Source organism: Salvia hispanica, chromosome 4, assembly GCF_023119035.1.
Source record: "Salvia hispanica cultivar TCC Black 2014 chromosome 4, UniMelb_Shisp_WGS_1.0, whole genome shotgun sequence".
NCBI lineage: Eukaryota > Viridiplantae > Streptophyta > Magnoliopsida > Lamiales > Lamiaceae > Salvia > Salvia hispanica.
The window spans coordinates 42,907,128-42,926,267 of NC_062968.1; the positions used below are offsets into that span (position 1 = coordinate 42,907,128).

The window sequence follows — 19,140 nt, forward strand, 5'->3', positions numbered from 1 at the left end:
CTGTTTGAAAAGATCTGTTTTTCATAGATGAAGGTAGTATAAAGTACTACTAAGAGATACTTGGACCAAAGATTCTTATTATTTTATTATTCTTATTTTATCAAACAATTGATTTGCGCTATTTTTTCTTCAATTAATCAATTTCTTATATTACTGTGAGTGAATTGAAAGTGCACTTGTGAATTGTGATTTTTTATTTTTATTTTTTTATTTAAGGTGAAATTCAGCTTTTAAGAGTATATCCAACCATTTACACTAAATTTAAATTTATTTTATTATAGAAAAAGCTTAGACTTAGATATCTTCTTAATACTTTAAGATTTACATGATTATCTAAGATGAAGTTAATAAACAGATGGATTTGAACTTTTATATGCAAGTCAGCAACCGATGAGAATTAGAATATGCTGCGTTACATTGTTTGGTTTTAATTCAAAACGAACTTTAGTAATGCATCTTTTACTTGAACAAAAAAAAAGAAAAAAACCACAAAAAGAATTATGATGTTACAAAAAGCAACAAGTAATAAATAAGGCATGGAATACACCACTGTTAATACAAAACATTCTTCAACTACAGTATCACCAACTATAAAAATGGCAGGCCAGGAAGGGAGCAACCCGAAGAAGCCTTGTAAACGTTAATACATATGAAAAGAAGTGTTGATGAACGAAAACTGGCAACAACAACCGCACACATTGTTAAAACATTAACAAACACGCGCATCGGTATCTTCACTCTAGATCAAAGCCCCAAAAACTTTCACACGCCTCCATGATCAGAATCTCCTCCTTGGACTCCTGGAACGATGACCTCGAGGTGATCTGTAGCAGATTTCAATAAAGAGATCAATCACAAAACAGTAACAGACAAATAGACAATTCAGGTCACATTGTGGTAATATGTGGCTGTTCCCATTTTTGTCAAACGAGACGATACAATATTATCACCAATCAAACAGTGGGATACTAAAAAACAGACATGAAAAACTACGTCTAACAGATTGCAAGTGGAGAAAGATTTTTCAAGGTTAGGTATCATAACATTGCTTCACAATGTCTGGACCATAACCAACCCAAACTGCTAACCAAAACATTTAACATGCCCCCTCGACATCGTTCAAACACCATTTTACCTCATAAAAATTCGTATAATTTATTTGTCAGTGTAGGTAATAATTGGGCCAAGCACATTTCCAATGGGATTACCAGTTTTTCTTGTCCTATATTCTTCTATGAGCAACAGTAATTTTAGAACACGTACCTCCTCCTGACGTTCCTTCTTCTGAATGGACCTTTGCTGAATGCCCAGTCAACATTCATGATCTGGGTTAGGAGTTCAGCTCCATCCATCTCTCTTATGGCTCTCTGTGCCTCCTCAAACTTCTCAAATTCGATCAGAGCATAGCCCTAGAAAACACCATAACACAATTAGTTGACAATGGATGTATGAGAAATATAGTGCAGGGAAAGATAAATGGAATATTTTCGAGAGAATATAAGGGTGTCAGGCAGAAAAAGCCTTAGTCCCTTTGTGAGCAAAGACTGCTCCAGAGAAAAAAATAAGCTGTTTTATGCAACTCGGAGTGAATAATAATATTTTCTTTCAGCCCATCCACACTATGGTAGTTACAAGACTCAAAATACTGATCCCGGTCAAAAATGAGTTTAGAGGATCCTCGATTAGCTGTGGATAGACATGCCGATAATATGCTACAATATCATCTAAAGCGGTGGCCGAAAGGAAGACATGCCGATTTCAAATTCAACATAATATAGTGGATGAAGAAGAATTACATAGCATAAAAGTGGAAGATCAGAACATTTAAAGATAAACCTGGCAAACATTATACAATATCTCATAAGATTTCTCTTTAACACATTGACAAAATTACACTGTAACAGGCAACTTGCACAACATATAAAAGAAAACAAGATTTATATACCTTGACAAAACCCGTACGTCGATCAAGATTCAAGTGCAAATTCTTTATCTCTCCAAAATCACCAAATGCATTTTGTAGATCATCCTCTTGAGCTTCTTCATGAACTCCAGTAACTAGAATAATCCATCCTTCAATAGCTACAAAAGCGCAACCACAAATAGAACTCAAACTTATATCCCAACATCTATTTGAAGTTCTTGCAAAAAAAGAAAATTGGTGTCATCCAATCAAACATGCCTCCACTTTGAATTCGACAGACAACAGTATCAAACACTCGAACAAACTTGATCAGTAGTACTCTAGAGCTTAATTCTCCCACACTGTAAGTGTAAAGGAAAATGTAACCACTACCGATAAAACAACCCAAGTGAGTACATCTAGCTCAATTTTACTACTCTCTCCGTCCCAACTAAGATGACACACATTCCTTTTTAGTTTGTCCCAACCAAAATGACATATTTTATTTCTGGTAACTTTTCCTCACCAACTAATATACCCAACCATGTTTTTCGCACTCCAATTAAATATTCAATTCTCTTTCCATTTAATACTTACACCCACTCTTTCTCTCTCCAACTAATCTTTCTCTCTCCAACTAACCTGACTAACCAACAACTCCAAAAAACTCGTATCGGCTAAGAAATGTGTCATCTTAGCTGGGATGGAGCGAGTAGTATACTATATACCAAACCTTCAATAGCAATTATCCCCAAATTCAATTATCAAATTTCTGTACCAAATTTCCGAAAGAAGTATCATAGCTTGACAACTCTATAAAAATTGCATAAATTCAACAAACAGATCCTTCAATTTTTCGATACAACCACTATTCAACAACATCCGCACAAAGATATCAACAGAAACAGTTACGAGCAAGGTGAATTCGCACAAACAAAAAAGCAAATAACGAAATATTTCAAAACAATTAAGGTTCTATACACTGACATCGTTCGGGGCCAGGACCGCCTTCTGAATCGAGCGAATCGAAGGGGGCGGACATGCGAGCATTGCGGTCGGCCTCAGCAGCGGCCTCGTCGCGAAAGCCGCGGCCCTTGGTCTTCTTCGGAGCGGTGGAGGAGCCACCGCCAGTGATGGCGGACTTGAGGCGAGGATGGGCGAGCCGACTGGGGGAGCCGTCGCCGACGTCCTCGTCCATGAGATCGTCCTCCTCCGGCTCGAAATCGACGGCTTCCGCTTCCGCATTCGCCATTGAAGCAGATAATTTTCGCTAGGTTTAGAGTTGGGGATTGGAGATGGGTTTAAAAGAGACTGCCAAATCATATTTCACGAGTCATTATTAAAAAAACTTTTTTTTTTTAAATTAGTAGTACTTCTGAAATAGAGATTTCGAAATAAGGGTATCAATTTACGACCTTTCGAGATTAAAGATTAAATTTGCTGACCTTTTAGAATATGGGTTTGAGTCATGCGAATTTTTCAGAATAAGGATTTTTCGCTTTTTTATTTTTTCTCTTCATTTTTATTATTATTTCCTTTCAATAATTATAAATTGATCGTACTACCCTCACATTTTTGCCCCATTTTTCAAAAATTCAATTGAAATTTTGCTTCAACTCCAAACCGGAGTTATCTCAGTAGTCATCTTGTGGCGGCCAATTGGAGTTCGAAATATACTGCAGGGCCAGCTCAACAACGGGGATCCCTAGCTTCCGAGGTAGCTTGTTGAACGTTTCTGATTTCGGCTCATTGAAAAGCTTCAAACTTGGCGGTGAGAATTCTGAATTTAATAAGATTCGCGATTCGGAGTCGCGTCGAGTAATTGATAATAGCGCGTTGAGTTTGAATGAGAGAATTGAAGGTTTTGTGAGTGGTGGTGTTGATTTGGGAGGGAATTTTGATGCTAAAGGTAGTTGGGGGAATGGGGCTGTGACTGGTAGCGGAATGAAAAATATTAGGGACAGAAATGTGCAAATTGGAGGTGAATTTGATGAGACTGCAAATGGGAGAAGGTTTAGAGCATCCGCAATGGTGCTTAGGCCAGCCATAGGCCAGCAATTCTCTCCTCTGCCACGTCAGCAACACTAAAAAAACCACCTGCCACGTCAGATTTAGGCCAGACCATAGGCCAGCCGCAATAAAAACAATTCAAAATATACTACATTTACGGAATTAAAATTACGATTAAAATACGGAATTAAATTTAGACACGTGTACGGGAAAATTCATTAATTGCATTTTAAAAAGTTACATAGATAAAAAAAAAAAGTACATGCATAATAAAGAAAAAAAACTATCGTCGTGCAGTCCTCCGTGCCCACAACTCTTCAATTATATCCTTTTGGAGTTGAATATGAGCATCCACTTGGCGCATGCCGGCAAATTCCTTGAGTCGGCTCTGCGCAGCAGCTCTTTTCATCACTTGTTTGTCGGATCGTCTTCATAAAGACCACCACCGAGGGTATATCCCATCCGCTAAGTAGTAGCCCATATCATGCCGGTTGCCGTTGGCCACGAATGAGACGGGCCGGACCGACGCTCCGGCCTCTCTCGTTGAAGAGTGGAGACGAGTTCAGACGCGAGGTCGTTGCTCGAACGCTACTCCCAAAATACGCATGCCGCATCCATGCTCTGTAATCGCATTTGGCGGCCTCGAGGATTATCGTGGGGTTCTTTGACTTGTAGCCGGTCGTGTAGGCCCTCCGTGCAAGGCCGGACAGCCCACTCCCAATGCATACGGGGCCGCCTATAAGCCGCCTAACATCCTCGGAACCTACGTTCTCCCGTGCATCCGCATCACCCCGACAATCTTCGGGAGTAGGGCTTCGAAGGTACCGCTCACCGAAAAATGCCGATCACGCCTCTACGTAACTCCCGCACATTTCGTGGCCGACGACATATTGACGCTCCAATGCCCTAACGATGCGCATAAACAACTCCCCGCGCATTCTGAAAACGCCGCCGGAACATGTTGGCGGGAAACCGCGGGTACTCTGCAAAGTAGTCCTCGTACGTGCCGCTGATGTGCAGCTTACGTGATCCCGATCAATCACCGCTCGGTGGTGGACAACTGGTGGAGGAGGGCGAGGTATCGCCTGCCGTTCCACCATACGCATGTACCGCTCCATCCCGCGGTTCATGTAGGCCTCCATAGCCTCGTTCATCCTCCGTTCGTACTCCTCAGGATCCCCACCACTACCGCTACCGCTACCACCCGCGTGATCCATCGCTCGATGATGCTCTTGAAACAGTAAAGTTAGAGAGAGAAAACTCGTTAAAACAAGTGGTGCAAATGAAAATGAAACGAAAATCGCGTTTATATATGATTTAAAAAAAAAAAAAAAAAATCGGAAAACACCGCTGGCCGATCGCTAGCCGATCGGGCCTCTGCAATGGCGGCTAGCCGATCGGCCAAGCGGATTGGCTAGCGACGAGCGATCGGCCAGCCCACGCCGATGCGCTGGGCCGATTTCTACAGCGCTGCGGCCGATTGCAATGGTTCGGCTAGCCGATCGGCTAGCGCGACGAATCGGCTAGCCGGTCGCTAGCCGACCATTGCGGATGCTCTTAGTGATGGTGAAGAAGGATTGGGAGTTGATGGAGGGGAAAATAGGAACTTATCGGATGAAAGTGAAGCTTCATCAAGGTGTGAGGCGGAGGGAAGAGGAGGGTGGAGGCGGGGAGCGCAGAACAATCTCGGTGTGACTGGAGCAAAGTTTCAATTGAATTTTTGAGAAATTGGGTAAAATGTAATGGATAGTTTGGTCAATTTATAATTATTATAAAGAAAATAATAACAAAAATGAAGAGAAAAAATATAAAAAAGTGAAAAATCCTTATTTTGAAAAATTCACGTGACTCGAACTCATATTCTGAGAGATCAGCGAATTTAATCCTTAATTTCGAAAGGTCAGCGAATTAAGACCCTTATTCCGAATTCTCTCAAAAAGGGAAATATGTTAATTTTTATTAAACAAAATTTAAAATTAGAATACCAAATTATAAAGTTTTAGTACTCCCGTCATCCCACAATAAATGTTGCACTTGTGGCAAGACATGAAATTTTAGGAGATTTTGTTTTGTGTGTTTAATATGGTGAGAAAATATAATACTCCATTTATATTGATGTAAGGATGAACTTTTTCCAAAAATGAAAATGTGACATCTTTAAATAGACAAAAAAAAATTGAGACATCTTTTATGTGATGGAGGGAGTAGTACAAAATATTGTTTATAAATTATAGAGTAAAAGTCAATTTTAGTTCTAAACATATGACCAAACTAGAAATTTAGTCTAAAACATGCACATTTTGAAAAACAAGTCCGTAACAAATGAAATCATTGTCGGAGTGGTCCTTTTTTTACGATTTCGCCAAAAAACTAACGGTCATGTCACTGTACAATTAGCGTTGACCGTTAGTTTTTTTACGGAACCGTCAAACGAAGGACTAATTCGTCGACATTTTCATTTGTTATGGATCCATTTTTCAAAAGTGAATGTTGTGGGCCAAATTCGTATTTTGGTCATATGTTTAGGACCAAAATTGACCTTTACTCTTAATTATACCCCATCCATCCACAAGAAATAGATAAAGTTGTAAATGACACGGGTTTTAATGCTCAATTGGTAAAGAGATGGGGTGAGAAGTACAGTGGGGCCCATGAATAGTGAAGAGATGAGACGGTTAAGAGACAAATAAGAGACAAAGATGCGGATGACCTAAGTAATTTTGGACGGAGGAAAAAAAATGCCAATTATTCATAGACAAAGTTGTATATCCTTAGCATCCTTTTTGTTAGTGGCTATATCACATGGCCCTAAAGCTAGAAGCTTGGTGCTTATTACACAGTATTATAAAAATTGGACTGAACCGGTCGATTCGACCGGTTGGACAGTGAGTCGATAGGTGGTCCGGTCTGGTTACCCTTTAAACCAGTGAGCATGTTAGACTGTCTTAAACCGTCAGAATCGGCCGGCCAGATTGGCTCGACCGAGAACCGGTTTTATTAAAATGTTTTGTTCAAATTTTTTAAATATATGTGCCTAGGGGAATCAAACCCAGAACCTCTAGTCTAAATATCAACATGCCTACCACTTTACAATATGTACTTGAATGAAATTTTGTGAACCTTAACAACCAATCTAAAATGAAAGTGCACAAATTCTCTAAAAATATTCACTCTGTCCACGAATAGGAGTCCCGTTTTTTCATTTTAATCCGTCCGCGAATAGGAGCCTTGATTCACTTTTACCATAAATGGTAATAGGGTCTTACCTTCCACTAACTCATTCCACTCATATTTTATTTAAAAGTAATAAATATAAGTGAGACCCTTATTTCACTAACTTTTCCACCCATTTTTCTTAATATTTTCTAAAATTCGTACCACCATAAATGTGACTTCTAATGGCCGTCAAAAAGAGTAATTGATTAACTGTTAGAAGAAAGGATTCTCCATAAAATTTGACTCCAACCTAAACTAAAATTGACTAAAGATAAAACAGACTCAAAACCATAAAGTACTACAACCCATATCAAAATAAATTACATAAAATTAACTAAAACAAAAATGCAAAAGTGAATAAAACCATTTCATACCTCCTTCAACACCACTATACCTTCACGAGATGCCAACTTGAATTTCAAATGCAAGATGCTTAGGGTTTTTTCATTAAAACACACCTTCAGAATAACCTCAATCACCGGTCACCCACTTTTTTTTTCTTTTTTTTTTCTCACGCACAAAATATAACATTCAATTAGAATATCTTTTTGAATTAGCAATCATTTATTGAGTAACCTTTTCACAATAGCAGTCATTTATGAGTTTATGGTGATACTTTGTGTTATACCATTAATGTTGATTAATTACAGTAAGTCTACATAGTATGCTTAACCAAATCACACACCCCTAGTAAATATACCTCTTTATCTACCATTAGAGCATCCACAATAGAAATAGGTCAGCCACTCTCTCTCCCTGCCACGTCAGCAGCACTAAAAATCCACTTGCCACATCAGATTTAGGCTAGCCATAGGCCAGACGCAATAAAAATAATTCAAAAACAACTACATTTATGGAATTAAATTTACGATTAAATTGCGAAATTAAATTTATGAGACATATACGGGAAAATTCATTAATTGCATTAAGAAAAAGTACATTCATTTAAAAAAATAAATTACATAATAAAGAAAAAAAACTATCGCCGTGCAGTCTTCCGTGCCCACAACTCTTCAATTATATCCTTTTGGAGTTGAATATGAGCATCCACTTGGCGCATGTCGGCATATTCCTGGAGGCGGCCGACTTCATCGAGAGGTATCCCATGTCGTACGCTAGGGGTGGTCGTTCCGTGGCTTGGACCGGCTTAATCGTCATTAGCCCAACTAGTCGGTTGTACGTCTTCGTCTTCGACGATTATGTTGTGCATGATAATGCAGGCGTACATTATTTGGGAAACGCATTTGACATCCCACAAACGCGTTGGACCCTTAATTGCCGCACATCGAGACCGGAGCACACCAAATGCGCGCTCCACATCCTTGCGCGCCGACTCCTGTCATTCCGCAAAGTAGGCCTTCTTGTCATCCGCCGCGTGCCTGATGTTCTTCACAAAGACGGGTCACCTAGGGTATATCCCATCCGCCAAGTAGTAGCCCATATCATGCCGGTTGCCGTTGGCCACAAATGAGACAGGCTGGACCGATGCCCGACACTCTCGTTGAAGAGGGGCGACGAGTTGAGGACGTTGAGGTCGTTGTTCGACCCGGCTACCCCAAAATATGAATGTCAGATCCACAGCCGGTAATCAGCTACGGCCTCGAGGATCATCGTGGGATTCTTTGACTTGTAGCCGGTCGTGTAGGCCCCCTTCCAGGCAGTCGGACAGTTCTTCCACTCCCAATGCATACAATCTATCTTTGCCTAATGTCCCGGGGAACCCATGCTGCTCCCCGTGCATCCGCATCAGATTCCGACAATCTTGGGGGGTAGGGCTTCGAAGGTACTCCTCACCGAAAATTTGAATCACGCCCTGACAGAAAAATTTCAGACATTGCGGAAGAAGTCGTCTCACCGATGTGGAGGTACTCATCCCACATGTCTACCGCGCCTCCGTAGGCCAACTGCCCGATTGCCGCCGTGCACTTTTGGATAGGGGTGTGGCCGGGTGCACCGCGGCCGCATCGTGCACGAAGCGGAAATAAAGATATCGACGCTCCAAAGCGTCAACGATACGCATAAACAACTCCTTGCGCATTTTAAAACGCCGCTTGAACATGGTTGCTGGAAACCGCGGGTCCGGAGCGAAGTAGTCGTCATATAGGCGCTGATGTGTAGCTACGTGATCCCGATCAATCACCGCTCGGCGGTGGACAACCGGTGGAGGGCGAGGTACCGCCTGTTGTTCCACCCTTCGCATGTACCGCTCCATCTCGCGGTTCATGTAGGCCTCCATAGCCTCGTTCATCTGTCGTTCGTACTCCTCAGCATCCCAACCACTACCACCACCGCTACCACCCGCGTTACTCAGCCCTCGATGTTGCTCTTGTATAAGAATTTAGAGAGAGAGAAAACTCGTTAAAACAAGTGGTGCAAATGAAAATGAAACTAAAATCGCGTATATATAGGTTTCAAAAAAAAAATAAAAAAAAAACGGAAATTGGCGCTGGCCGATCGGCACGCCACAATGGCGGCCAGTGCATCGGCCAATGCCCTCTAATCGGCTAGCCCACGCTGATTTTTACGCCGATTCTCGGCTGGCCGGTTGCAATGGTTCAGTTAGCCGATCGGCTAGCGACGTGGATCGGCTAGCCGGCATTGTGGATGCTCTTAAAGGCCACATTTTGCAATTTCAAAATATTCATTATTACACAGTCTTATTTACTAATCTCTCGTCCCCTATTAGGATTCCGTTTATTTGACACGAATTTTAAGAAATACTCACTCATGTTCCAAAAAGTACACTATTTTTACCATTTTGAGACATTCATCAAAAGGAATGTGATCAAATAAAAACTCTAAATATTGTACAAACTTAAAACTATGATTTGGACCATTGAAAAATGTCAACAGATCACAAAAAAGCATCAACAGGAAAATGTCAACAGAATTTCAACAGTACTCAATGATAGATGTTGTGTTAATATTGTGTTGATACTATTGTGTTGACATTAAAATCTTGAAATTTTACATTGTGTTGATATTGTATTGAAACTGTGTTGAAGCTGTATTGAAGAGTTTTGAGTTTGTACAATATATAAGTTTGCATTTTATCACTACCCTTCCTCAAAATTAGACAAAGTCTAACTATAGAAAGTTTTTAACCAATTATACATCACTAAAAATCTGAATTTCACAATTCACTAACACTATTTTCAATACATTTTCCCTTTCCCTTTCTTACTTTTTTCAATCTCTCTCTTACTTTATTAATTGCACATTAAAATCTGTGTCATATCTAAAGTTGTTACTTTTTTGGAGACGAAAGAAGTATAAAGAAAAGTGAATGCAAATAGATAGTTGAATATGTGACCCATTTATATACTACTCCCTCCGTCCCACAAAGATTGTCTCATTTTTCCATTTCGGTCCGTCCCACAAAGTTTGTCCCCATTTCACTTTTTACCATTTTTTATAGTGGACCCCATATTCCACTAACTTATTCCTACTCACATTTTTAATATATAAAAGTAGGACCCACATCCCACTAACTTTTTCAACTCACTTTTCATTACATTTCTTAAAACCCGTATCCGGTCAAAGTGGGACAATCTTTGTAGGACGGAGGAAGTATTAGTTTTATAATAGAATTTGAGTGGAATGAGTTAGTGAAAAGTGAGGTGTACCTACAATTTACAGTAAAAAAGAATCAGGACTCCTAATGGTGGATGAACTAAAATGATAAATTGGAACTTCTAATAACAGGCAGAAATGACATTTTTATTCAAAGAATTCCACCCTAAACGAATTATCCATCCTCCCAAACATACACTTTATATAAATATAAAGTAACACATTTTACTTTTATTCTTTATTCATTAAAAAGTTAATATATAAATATAAAATTCATATTTGACCAATTTTAAACATTTATTGCTTAAATTGGATTCAATAAAAATCGATTCAACTAGTAGGGATAGGATAGAGAGACTGAAAGAGGAATCTATCTATCTCTAAAACCCTACTATCCCTTCTCTACTCTTCTCTCTCCCCTGCAAACTTGCTCTGTAGCAGGAATCTTTTCTGAAACGTCACTCACTCAAGCTCTGTAGCAAAAAAACTCAGCCGCTATGGATGCCTGCGAAGCAATGAAAATAGTGATGCCGAGAATCAAGAACTTGGACACCGAAAACGCCTCCAGAATCATAGGATACATTCTGATGCAGGATCAAGGGGAGAAGGAGATGATTAGGTTAGCCCTAGCACCCGATGCCGTTCTCCTATCCAGCGTCAATCAAGCCAAGGCCTGTTTAGGGCTCGCTTTCCCCAATTCACTCTCGAATTCGAACACTCTGCCGCTCAATTCCGGAATCCGGCCGACCGCCTTCCCGAATTCGCCCCGTTATGGCTACTTCGGCGGCAGCCTCTCTCCCCCGCCTCCAATTTCGCCCAATTCTAATTTTGGCGGGAATGAGTTGAGTGATGAGTTGCTGAGCCCTAGTGGCCGGAGTGATTCTCTCATTTTCCAATTGAGTGAGGACGGCGGCGTCGGTGGGTCCCCTCACCCTCACTCTCACCATCCGTTTCATCGGCGGAGCTATTCGGTGAATGATGTATTTCTGTCTCGTGTTGAGGAAGGGGGTGGTGTTGGATGTAGGCCGTGTACCTATTTGGGGAAAGGGTTTTGCAGGAATGGTGATTATGTTGGTGGTGGTGATGAATTGGGGTCTTTTCAGCAGCAGAGGTTTGGAGTCAGGGCTCCGTTTGCTAATTACAACAAATCCAGCAACTCTTTGAATGCGAATCAGAGGTAAATTTTTGGCAATCTTTGCCTTTTGTGCACATTTTTTTTTTCTGCTTTGTAGTTTCTGGAGCAAGTTATAGTATGTCTATTCTTGCATATTATGTGTACATATTTCAACATCGTGTAGCTCCAATTTTGGAAATTGATGCTCTAAATCTGTGTGTGGATGCTTACTGTCGTGCATATTAGGGCATTTATGCGTGATATCCTGTTTGAATGCGATGCATTTGTTAGATAAAGGTAATAACTTCCACAAATTCAATAGGTGTGGTCCTAGGAATGAGCTTTCACGAGTGGGAATGGGAATGGGAATGAGTGCTGCTATGGCTTCTAGCTCACGGCAGATTTACTTGACCTTTCCGGCTGACAGTACGTTCAAAGAAGAGGATGTTGCCGGCTACTTTAGGTAATGGTAGCTTCAGTGATCTTATACATGCAAATGGTATGATAATTTTTGCTTTTTTTCCCTTCATGGTCTATAGTATGTTTGGACCGGTGCAAGATGTTAGAATTCCATATCAACAAAAGCGGATGTTTGGGTTCGTTACATTTGTGTACCCAGATACTGTAAAACACATCTTGGCAAAAGGGAACCCTCATTATGTGTGTGATTCTCGAGTGCTGGTAAAACCATACATGGAAAAAGGAAAAGCCCCGGACAAGTAAGAATATTTTGCTTTGCTTTGCTTTCTCTCCTGTTGATCTTAGCCCGGTAATGACATATGTGCATTCAATTATTGTTGGTAGGAAACAATTCCAACAGCAATATCAAAATCTAGAGAGGTCTGAGTATTCACCAAACTTAAGCCCTTCTACAATGGATTCAAAAGAACTCTTTGATGTTCCGATTGGTGAGCATGCGCAGCTGGCTGCAGGACCCAGAATGTTATTCAATAGACAGGAGATGCTGAGGAGACAGTTGGAGAACGAGGCTGAATTACATAATGTCATTGAACTTCAAGGTCGAAGGATGGGGAATTTACAGCTGATGGACGTAGGATACCAGCAGAATAATCATCGCTTTCTGCCAAGCTTTCCAGCTGGTGTCTTGGTTTCCTCCCCGAGACAGTCTCAGCCAGTAGAAAACATGATTGTTTCTTGTGATCGTGCTAATCCAAACGTTTTGCAAGGTTAGGATTACATTTTGCAGGTGTTCATCTTGTATTTTCTTCTTTTGAACTCAGTTATTCATTGCTGCAGAACTCGATGACTGGCAAGAATCATCGAAAGCTGATTATGAGAATTCAGTGCTGGAAGAAACTGAATCTTCCTTGGATAACAATGTTTCGAATGGCAATAGAAACCGACATGTAAATGATGATGACTCTTATCTCCCCGCAAGGTACATCATTTTTGTCTCCCCAATACAAACATTGTAAGGTTCAAAGTATGCTAATCTGCTTTTCACCTGATTTTGACGTGACACAGTTTGGAGCATTTCCTACCCGGCACTCTTTTCTGCTCGCCAACAAAACCAGCTTCGGAGGATTAATTTGCATCCTCACCAGCTCATCAGAAGACAATAGTCCTCTAATTAGTACATCCTTCTAACTATGCTCCAAACGACAAGGTACACTAGTTAATTCAACTCCGTCACTTCGCCATTTTAAAGAATTTGCACTTAGGAACAAGGATGACTTGCCAACGACAATGAAGGTGTTTCTACCAGTCGTCGTTTGTGAAATGGTAATGAATAGCCTAGCTTGGTAAGTAGGTCAGAAGTCCTGAAACAATAGTTCTGAAAATCAGTACATGTTTGCTTTAGATGGCTCATTTTGCAATCCAGTTAGCTGTGTATAATGATCAATGAACAGATAATGTGAGTTGGAACAATATAGAGTGTAGTATGCAAGAACTGATTTATGGGAGTGGGGTCTCTCCTTTGCTTTATTTTGCGACCCTTTCATGTGATGGTATGGACCACAGATGAATTGTAGCACATCACTAGACAAATGAAGGCTAGTAGTTTTATATCTTTTGACTGCAGTCCTTTTCTTTTACTCTTTTTTTTCCATTATCAATTTGTAAAAATGTTAGGAAATTTGAAATGAAAAGGGAATGGGCATTTAGTTTTGAGATGTATAGTATCTGGTGTCCTTCCTTCCTGTCATTTCCTTTGTTCCGTTTGAGGCATTTACTATTCATGATCAGTTAAGTACAAGGATTAGTTAATAAAAGTAAGATACTCCATCTGTTCCACGTTACTGGAGACATTTCTTTTCTTTTTTTTTGCGGTTGTTTTAGAAAAATGACAAATAAATAGTTAAAGTGGAAAAAAAAGTAAAGGATGAATAATATAGAGAAGACTCTTTTCTGCATTATCCTCTCTTGTGCATTACCCTCTCTCCGCTTTAACTATTTATTACTATCAGTTTTCCAAAATGAGTGAAAAAAGCTTTAACTATTTATTACTATCAGTTTTCCAAAATGAGTGAAAAAAAGAAGTGACTCAAATAATGTGGGACGGAGGGAATATGTGGTAAGCATTGAAAATTAGTTTCCCCTTGGGGGTTATTACTGGCAAGATTGAACAAGAAAATCTATAAGCATTGATATTGTAGATGGTTGTTTAAGGTGGTGTTTGGTTAGTTATACAAGTTAATAGTGGGACACAATATGGATAGGTCATAAAGGATTTGTTTAGAATTAAATTAGTCGTAGAGGTGAAAGTGAACTGATTAATCATAAAATACAATCTAATATTGATATTATAGATCTATAAGCATTGATATTGTAGATGGTTGTTTAAGGTGGTGTTTGGTTAGTTATACAAGTTAATAGTGGGACACAATATGGATAGGTCATAAAGGATTTGTTTAGAATTAAATTAGTCGTAGAGGTGAAAGTGAACTGATTAATCATAAAATACAATCTAATATTGATATTATAGAGAAGGGCTAAGTTACATTATCACGTGAGAAAAGCATAACTAAACAAAAGATAACATTAGCCATGACTTTGAATCGTAAGAATCATGACAACCGAACAGCCCCGAAGTCTACTGGGCCAGGCTATGTTAGCATTTAGTTTTTTTAAGGCAAAAGGTTCGATGCCTTTGTTTTTATTTGTTGCTGGCAAGGAATTATTAAAAAAGAGAGGTTAAAATGTTGGTGTAATTACACAACTTATATAGAATGTTTCACCTTTGTTTCGTGTTATCAAAAAAGTTTGAAGTTTATAAAAATCATATAAAAAGTTTCACCAGTGTTTTATTTTAATACATTCTGTAAATTTATGTTTGCATGTTATTAACTCTTTTTCGATGTGGAATATAAAAGGTTTCATGATTGTTTCATATATTGATACAAAAAGTTCTATCACTATTTATATTGGTACATAAAATTTCATTATTGTTTCCTGTTTTATACGCGACGTAGTTAAAGGCGTCCAAGGCGGAATGTATTAAATTGAAACGCTGATGAAATTTTTTGTACTATAATTTATGCAAAATTTTGAACAATTTGTAATAATATGAAAAAGTTATACAATTTTACCCCTAAAATGTTTAATCCCATTATTGAAAACAATTTAGGTTATAACCTAACATTTATTACATTTGATACTAAGAATATGTGATTTTATCATCAGAGCTATAGATTGTTTTTGGAGGTGTAAGCGCTTAGCGACTTTTATACAAGCGTTTTTTTAAGTACTCCCTTAGTCCATGATTAATTGTCTTAAGTTGATTTGGCACAGGTTTTAAGAAATGTAATAGAGTGGATAGAAAAAAGTTGGTGGAATGTGAGTCCTACTTTTATACACTTCCTCTGTACCATGTTACTCGCACTTTTCTATTTCGGTTCGTTCCAAGTTACTTAAACTATTTCTATTTTAAGTGGAGTAAGAATCAGGGTATTTAATTAAAATACTAGAGTTAATTAAGTGTTCCCTTATTAAGTGATCTCTAATAAATAGTTAAAGTGGATATATAGTAAAATAAAAGCGAGAATAATATAGAGATTAGTCTTATCTACAATATTCTCGCTTTTACTTTATTATATATCCATTTTAACTATTTTTTACGATTTTTTAAAAACGAGTGCAAAAAAGAAGTGAATCAACTTAGTTGAGACAACATGAGTATATCATATTTTTATGGTACATTGAACGGTACAGTGTATCGAAAAAATCTTATGGTATCAATATTTATAATCAGTCATATCGAAATGTCGATATACTAAAAAATTCGGTAAATCAACGATATGATATTGAATTTACTATTGTTTCGTCTTTACAAGGTTCTCAAATGTATACTGATTAATGTTGTGGTTGGGCTAGGGGTGGCACGGTATGGTATACCGCACCGAGAATGTCATACCACATACCGTACCGCAAATTGCGGTATGAGAAAATGTCATACCTATATCTTACCAAATTTTCGGTATGATTATTTCTGATACTGTTACCATACCGTCTATGCGGTATACCATACCGTATTGCAGTATACCGAAATAAAGTATGGCATACCGAGTACGATATACCAAAATAAGGTATGTCATACCGTTATACATGTGTTTCATACCAAAAAAATTCTATTATAGCCAAATATTTAACATAAAATTTCACCTATTTAAATAATGTCCAAAATATTAAAACTACACGACAATCAAATCTATACGGTAGACTTGATTTGCATCTCTGCGTGAGTGTGTTTGGGGTTGGGGGCGACTGAACTAAAATATGGAAGTAGGGTTAGGGATTTTAACATATTAACTATTTGTTGTATAAATATTAAATACAACATGTATATCGAATTTTTGGCAAATATCGTACGTGCGGTATAGGAAAATCTATACCTTTATCGTACCGAAATCTATCGGTAAGGTATCATACCGTACTGCAACTTGCGGTATACCGCAAATTCGGTACTTCTGGTATTTTTTCGGTACGATAAGTATGGTATTTCGGTATTTCGATATATTTAGCCAGCCCTAGGTTTTGGCGCAATGTGTCTCTATATGCAAACAAGTGATGTATTAACTAATATAGTTCTTGCCTGTACTACGTCAATTAGCCAAGATGCGTGTTATGATATGGAATTTACTAGTAATTGTTTTGTCTTTACAAGGTTGTCAAATGTTATACTCCGTAGTATTCTTGTAACTCTGCCTCTGCCTGCTCCTGCGAGCTATTGTCAAATGCATACATTAATAATGTTTGTGGTGGGTGCAAGGTGTGTCTATATAGCTGAAACAAGTGATGTATTAGCCGAATCTAGTTCATGTCCGTACTACTTCAATTAGCGAAGATGTTTTATGATATTAAATTTAATATTCCATTGTTTCGTCTTTACAAGGTTGTCAAATGTGTACTTAATGTTGTGGTGGTCGCAAGGTGGGTCTATACGACTTAAAATAGGTGATTTATTAACCAATATGTTCATGTCTGTACCACTTTCAGTTAGCCGCATGTCTATACTACTTTAATTAGCAATTATGTGTTATAATATTAAATTTACTAATTGTATGTGTTATAATATTAAATTTACTAATTGTTTCATCTGTACAAGACTAATGTATACTCCCTGCGGATAGTGGAGGAGACGGTTTTTTTTTGGCACATAGTTTAAGAAAAACTTTATTAAGTAAGTTTAAAAATAAAAGGAAGAATAAAGTAGAAAATAAAAAAAGTAGAGAGATGAAGAAATAATAAGGTAATACTTCCTCCCTCCGCGAATAAGAGTCTCGTTTTTCCATTTTAGCCCGTCTGCAAATAAGAGTCCCGGTTCACTTTTACCATAAGTGGTAATAGGGTCCCACTTTCCACTAACTCATTCCACTCACATTTAATTTAAAACTAATATATACAAGTGAGATTCCTATTTCACTAACTTTTCCACCCACTTTTTTTAACATTTCCTAAAATCCGTGCCGCCCAGGAATGAGACTCCTAATGGCGGACGGAGGGAGTAGAAAGTAATATAATTGAGACGAAATGTGATAACTTTTACTAAAAATGAAAGTAACTCAACTACTGTGGAATGTATCAAAATGACAAAATGACTCCACTATTATCGAACGGAGGAAGCACTTTTATTGTTTGTGGTGGACACAAGGTTTGCTTACATGGCTTAAACAAGTGATTAATCAATATAGCTCATGTTGGTGTTACTTCAATTAGCCAAGAGCCAAGATGAGTTATGATATTTAATTTACTAATTGTTTCGTCTTTACAAGGTTGTCAAATGTATATTAATTCATGTTGTGGTGGGCGCAGGATGTCTATATGGTTTAAACTGGGGGCAAATTGCCAGTAAAATTTTGAACTTTCAGAATAGTTTGATTTTTTTCGGTAAACTTTAAATATTGTATGAAAAATCATTAATTTTATCGGACTGTGTAAATTTCTCATTTTATCTGACCCGATAGATTTCCGACACAAACTTATCCTACGTGGCACGTCGGAGGCGTGACTTGACAAATGACAAATTTAGGGTTCAATTCAAATAATGAAATTAATGTTACTTTTATGCTGAATTCGATTTGTGGAATTCGATTTGAATGTTTATGTCGATTTGTATGTTGAATTCGATTTGTATGTTTTCATTTGTGCTACTTGTATGTTTGTAATAGGTTCATGGTTAGAGATTGCAAAAATAAAAGAGAAACAATCAGAATTAGTGGAGTTTGCCAAGTCACGCCTCTGGCGCGCCACGTAGAATAAGTAATTGTGTCGGAAATCTATCGGGTTGGGTCGAATGGGACATTTACACAGTCCGATAAAGTTCGTTACTTTTCATGCAACATTTAAAATTCACAGAAAAAATCAAATTATGTTGAAAGTTCATGACTTTTTAGGCAATTTGCCCTTAAATAGGTGATGTATTAATCAATATAGTTCATGTCTGTACTACTTCAATTAGCCAAGATGATTTTAATTTGATATTTCATTTATCTAAATAAATATTAATTTGTCTAAAACTGATAATAATATAATAAATATATAATTGAAATTTATAAATTTGAAGATGAATTGTTTAGTTCATATAATCATTAAAACTTGTGTATTTATTTCTGGCTATCCAGAATGTATTCTGGATAATAATCAAACTATAATACTTCATATAGCAAATAACTCTTAATATCCATTGGATTTGAAAATCTTATGATATAATTTGACACATGGCGATAAATACATTTAAAGCAAAAGGATAAATTATGTAGCACAGTTTTCAATTATGGTATTACCTATTTTTGGCCACTTTAATTATGTTAGCATAATTAAATTTATTTTTTGTTATTATAGTCAAGATGAATTTTCATCACAA

At 37.9% G+C, this 19,140-nt stretch overlaps 2 protein-coding genes across 2 annotated transcripts; one reads left to right on the forward strand and one right to left on the reverse strand.

The window, feature by feature from the left end:
• Positions 1-504: 504 nt before the first annotated feature.
• Positions 505-3,205, reverse strand: LOC125217820 (RNA-binding protein Y14A-like). The gene is made up of 4 exons (XM_048119357.1): positions 2,891-3,205; positions 1,946-2,082; positions 1,264-1,409; positions 505-824 (listed from the first exon to the last, which is right to left on the reverse strand). The coding sequence occupies exons 1-4, from the start codon at positions 3,153-3,155 to the stop codon at positions 779-781; spliced, it is 594 nt and encodes a 197-aa protein (XP_047975314.1). The 5' UTR covers positions 3,156-3,205; the 3' UTR covers positions 505-778.
• A 7,843-nt stretch (positions 3,206-11,048) lies between these two features.
• On the forward strand, positions 11,049-13,859 carry LOC125223883 (zinc finger CCCH domain-containing protein 55-like). Its single transcript, XM_048127195.1, has 6 exons — positions 11,049-11,879; positions 12,139-12,279; positions 12,356-12,535; positions 12,621-13,003; positions 13,074-13,215; positions 13,302-13,859. Exons 1-6 carry the CDS (start codon positions 11,200-11,202, stop codon positions 13,363-13,365), a joined length of 1,590 nt encoding a protein of 529 aa, XP_047983152.1. The 5' UTR covers positions 11,049-11,199; the 3' UTR covers positions 13,366-13,859.
• The last annotated feature ends 5,281 nt before the right edge of the window (positions 13,860-19,140 follow it).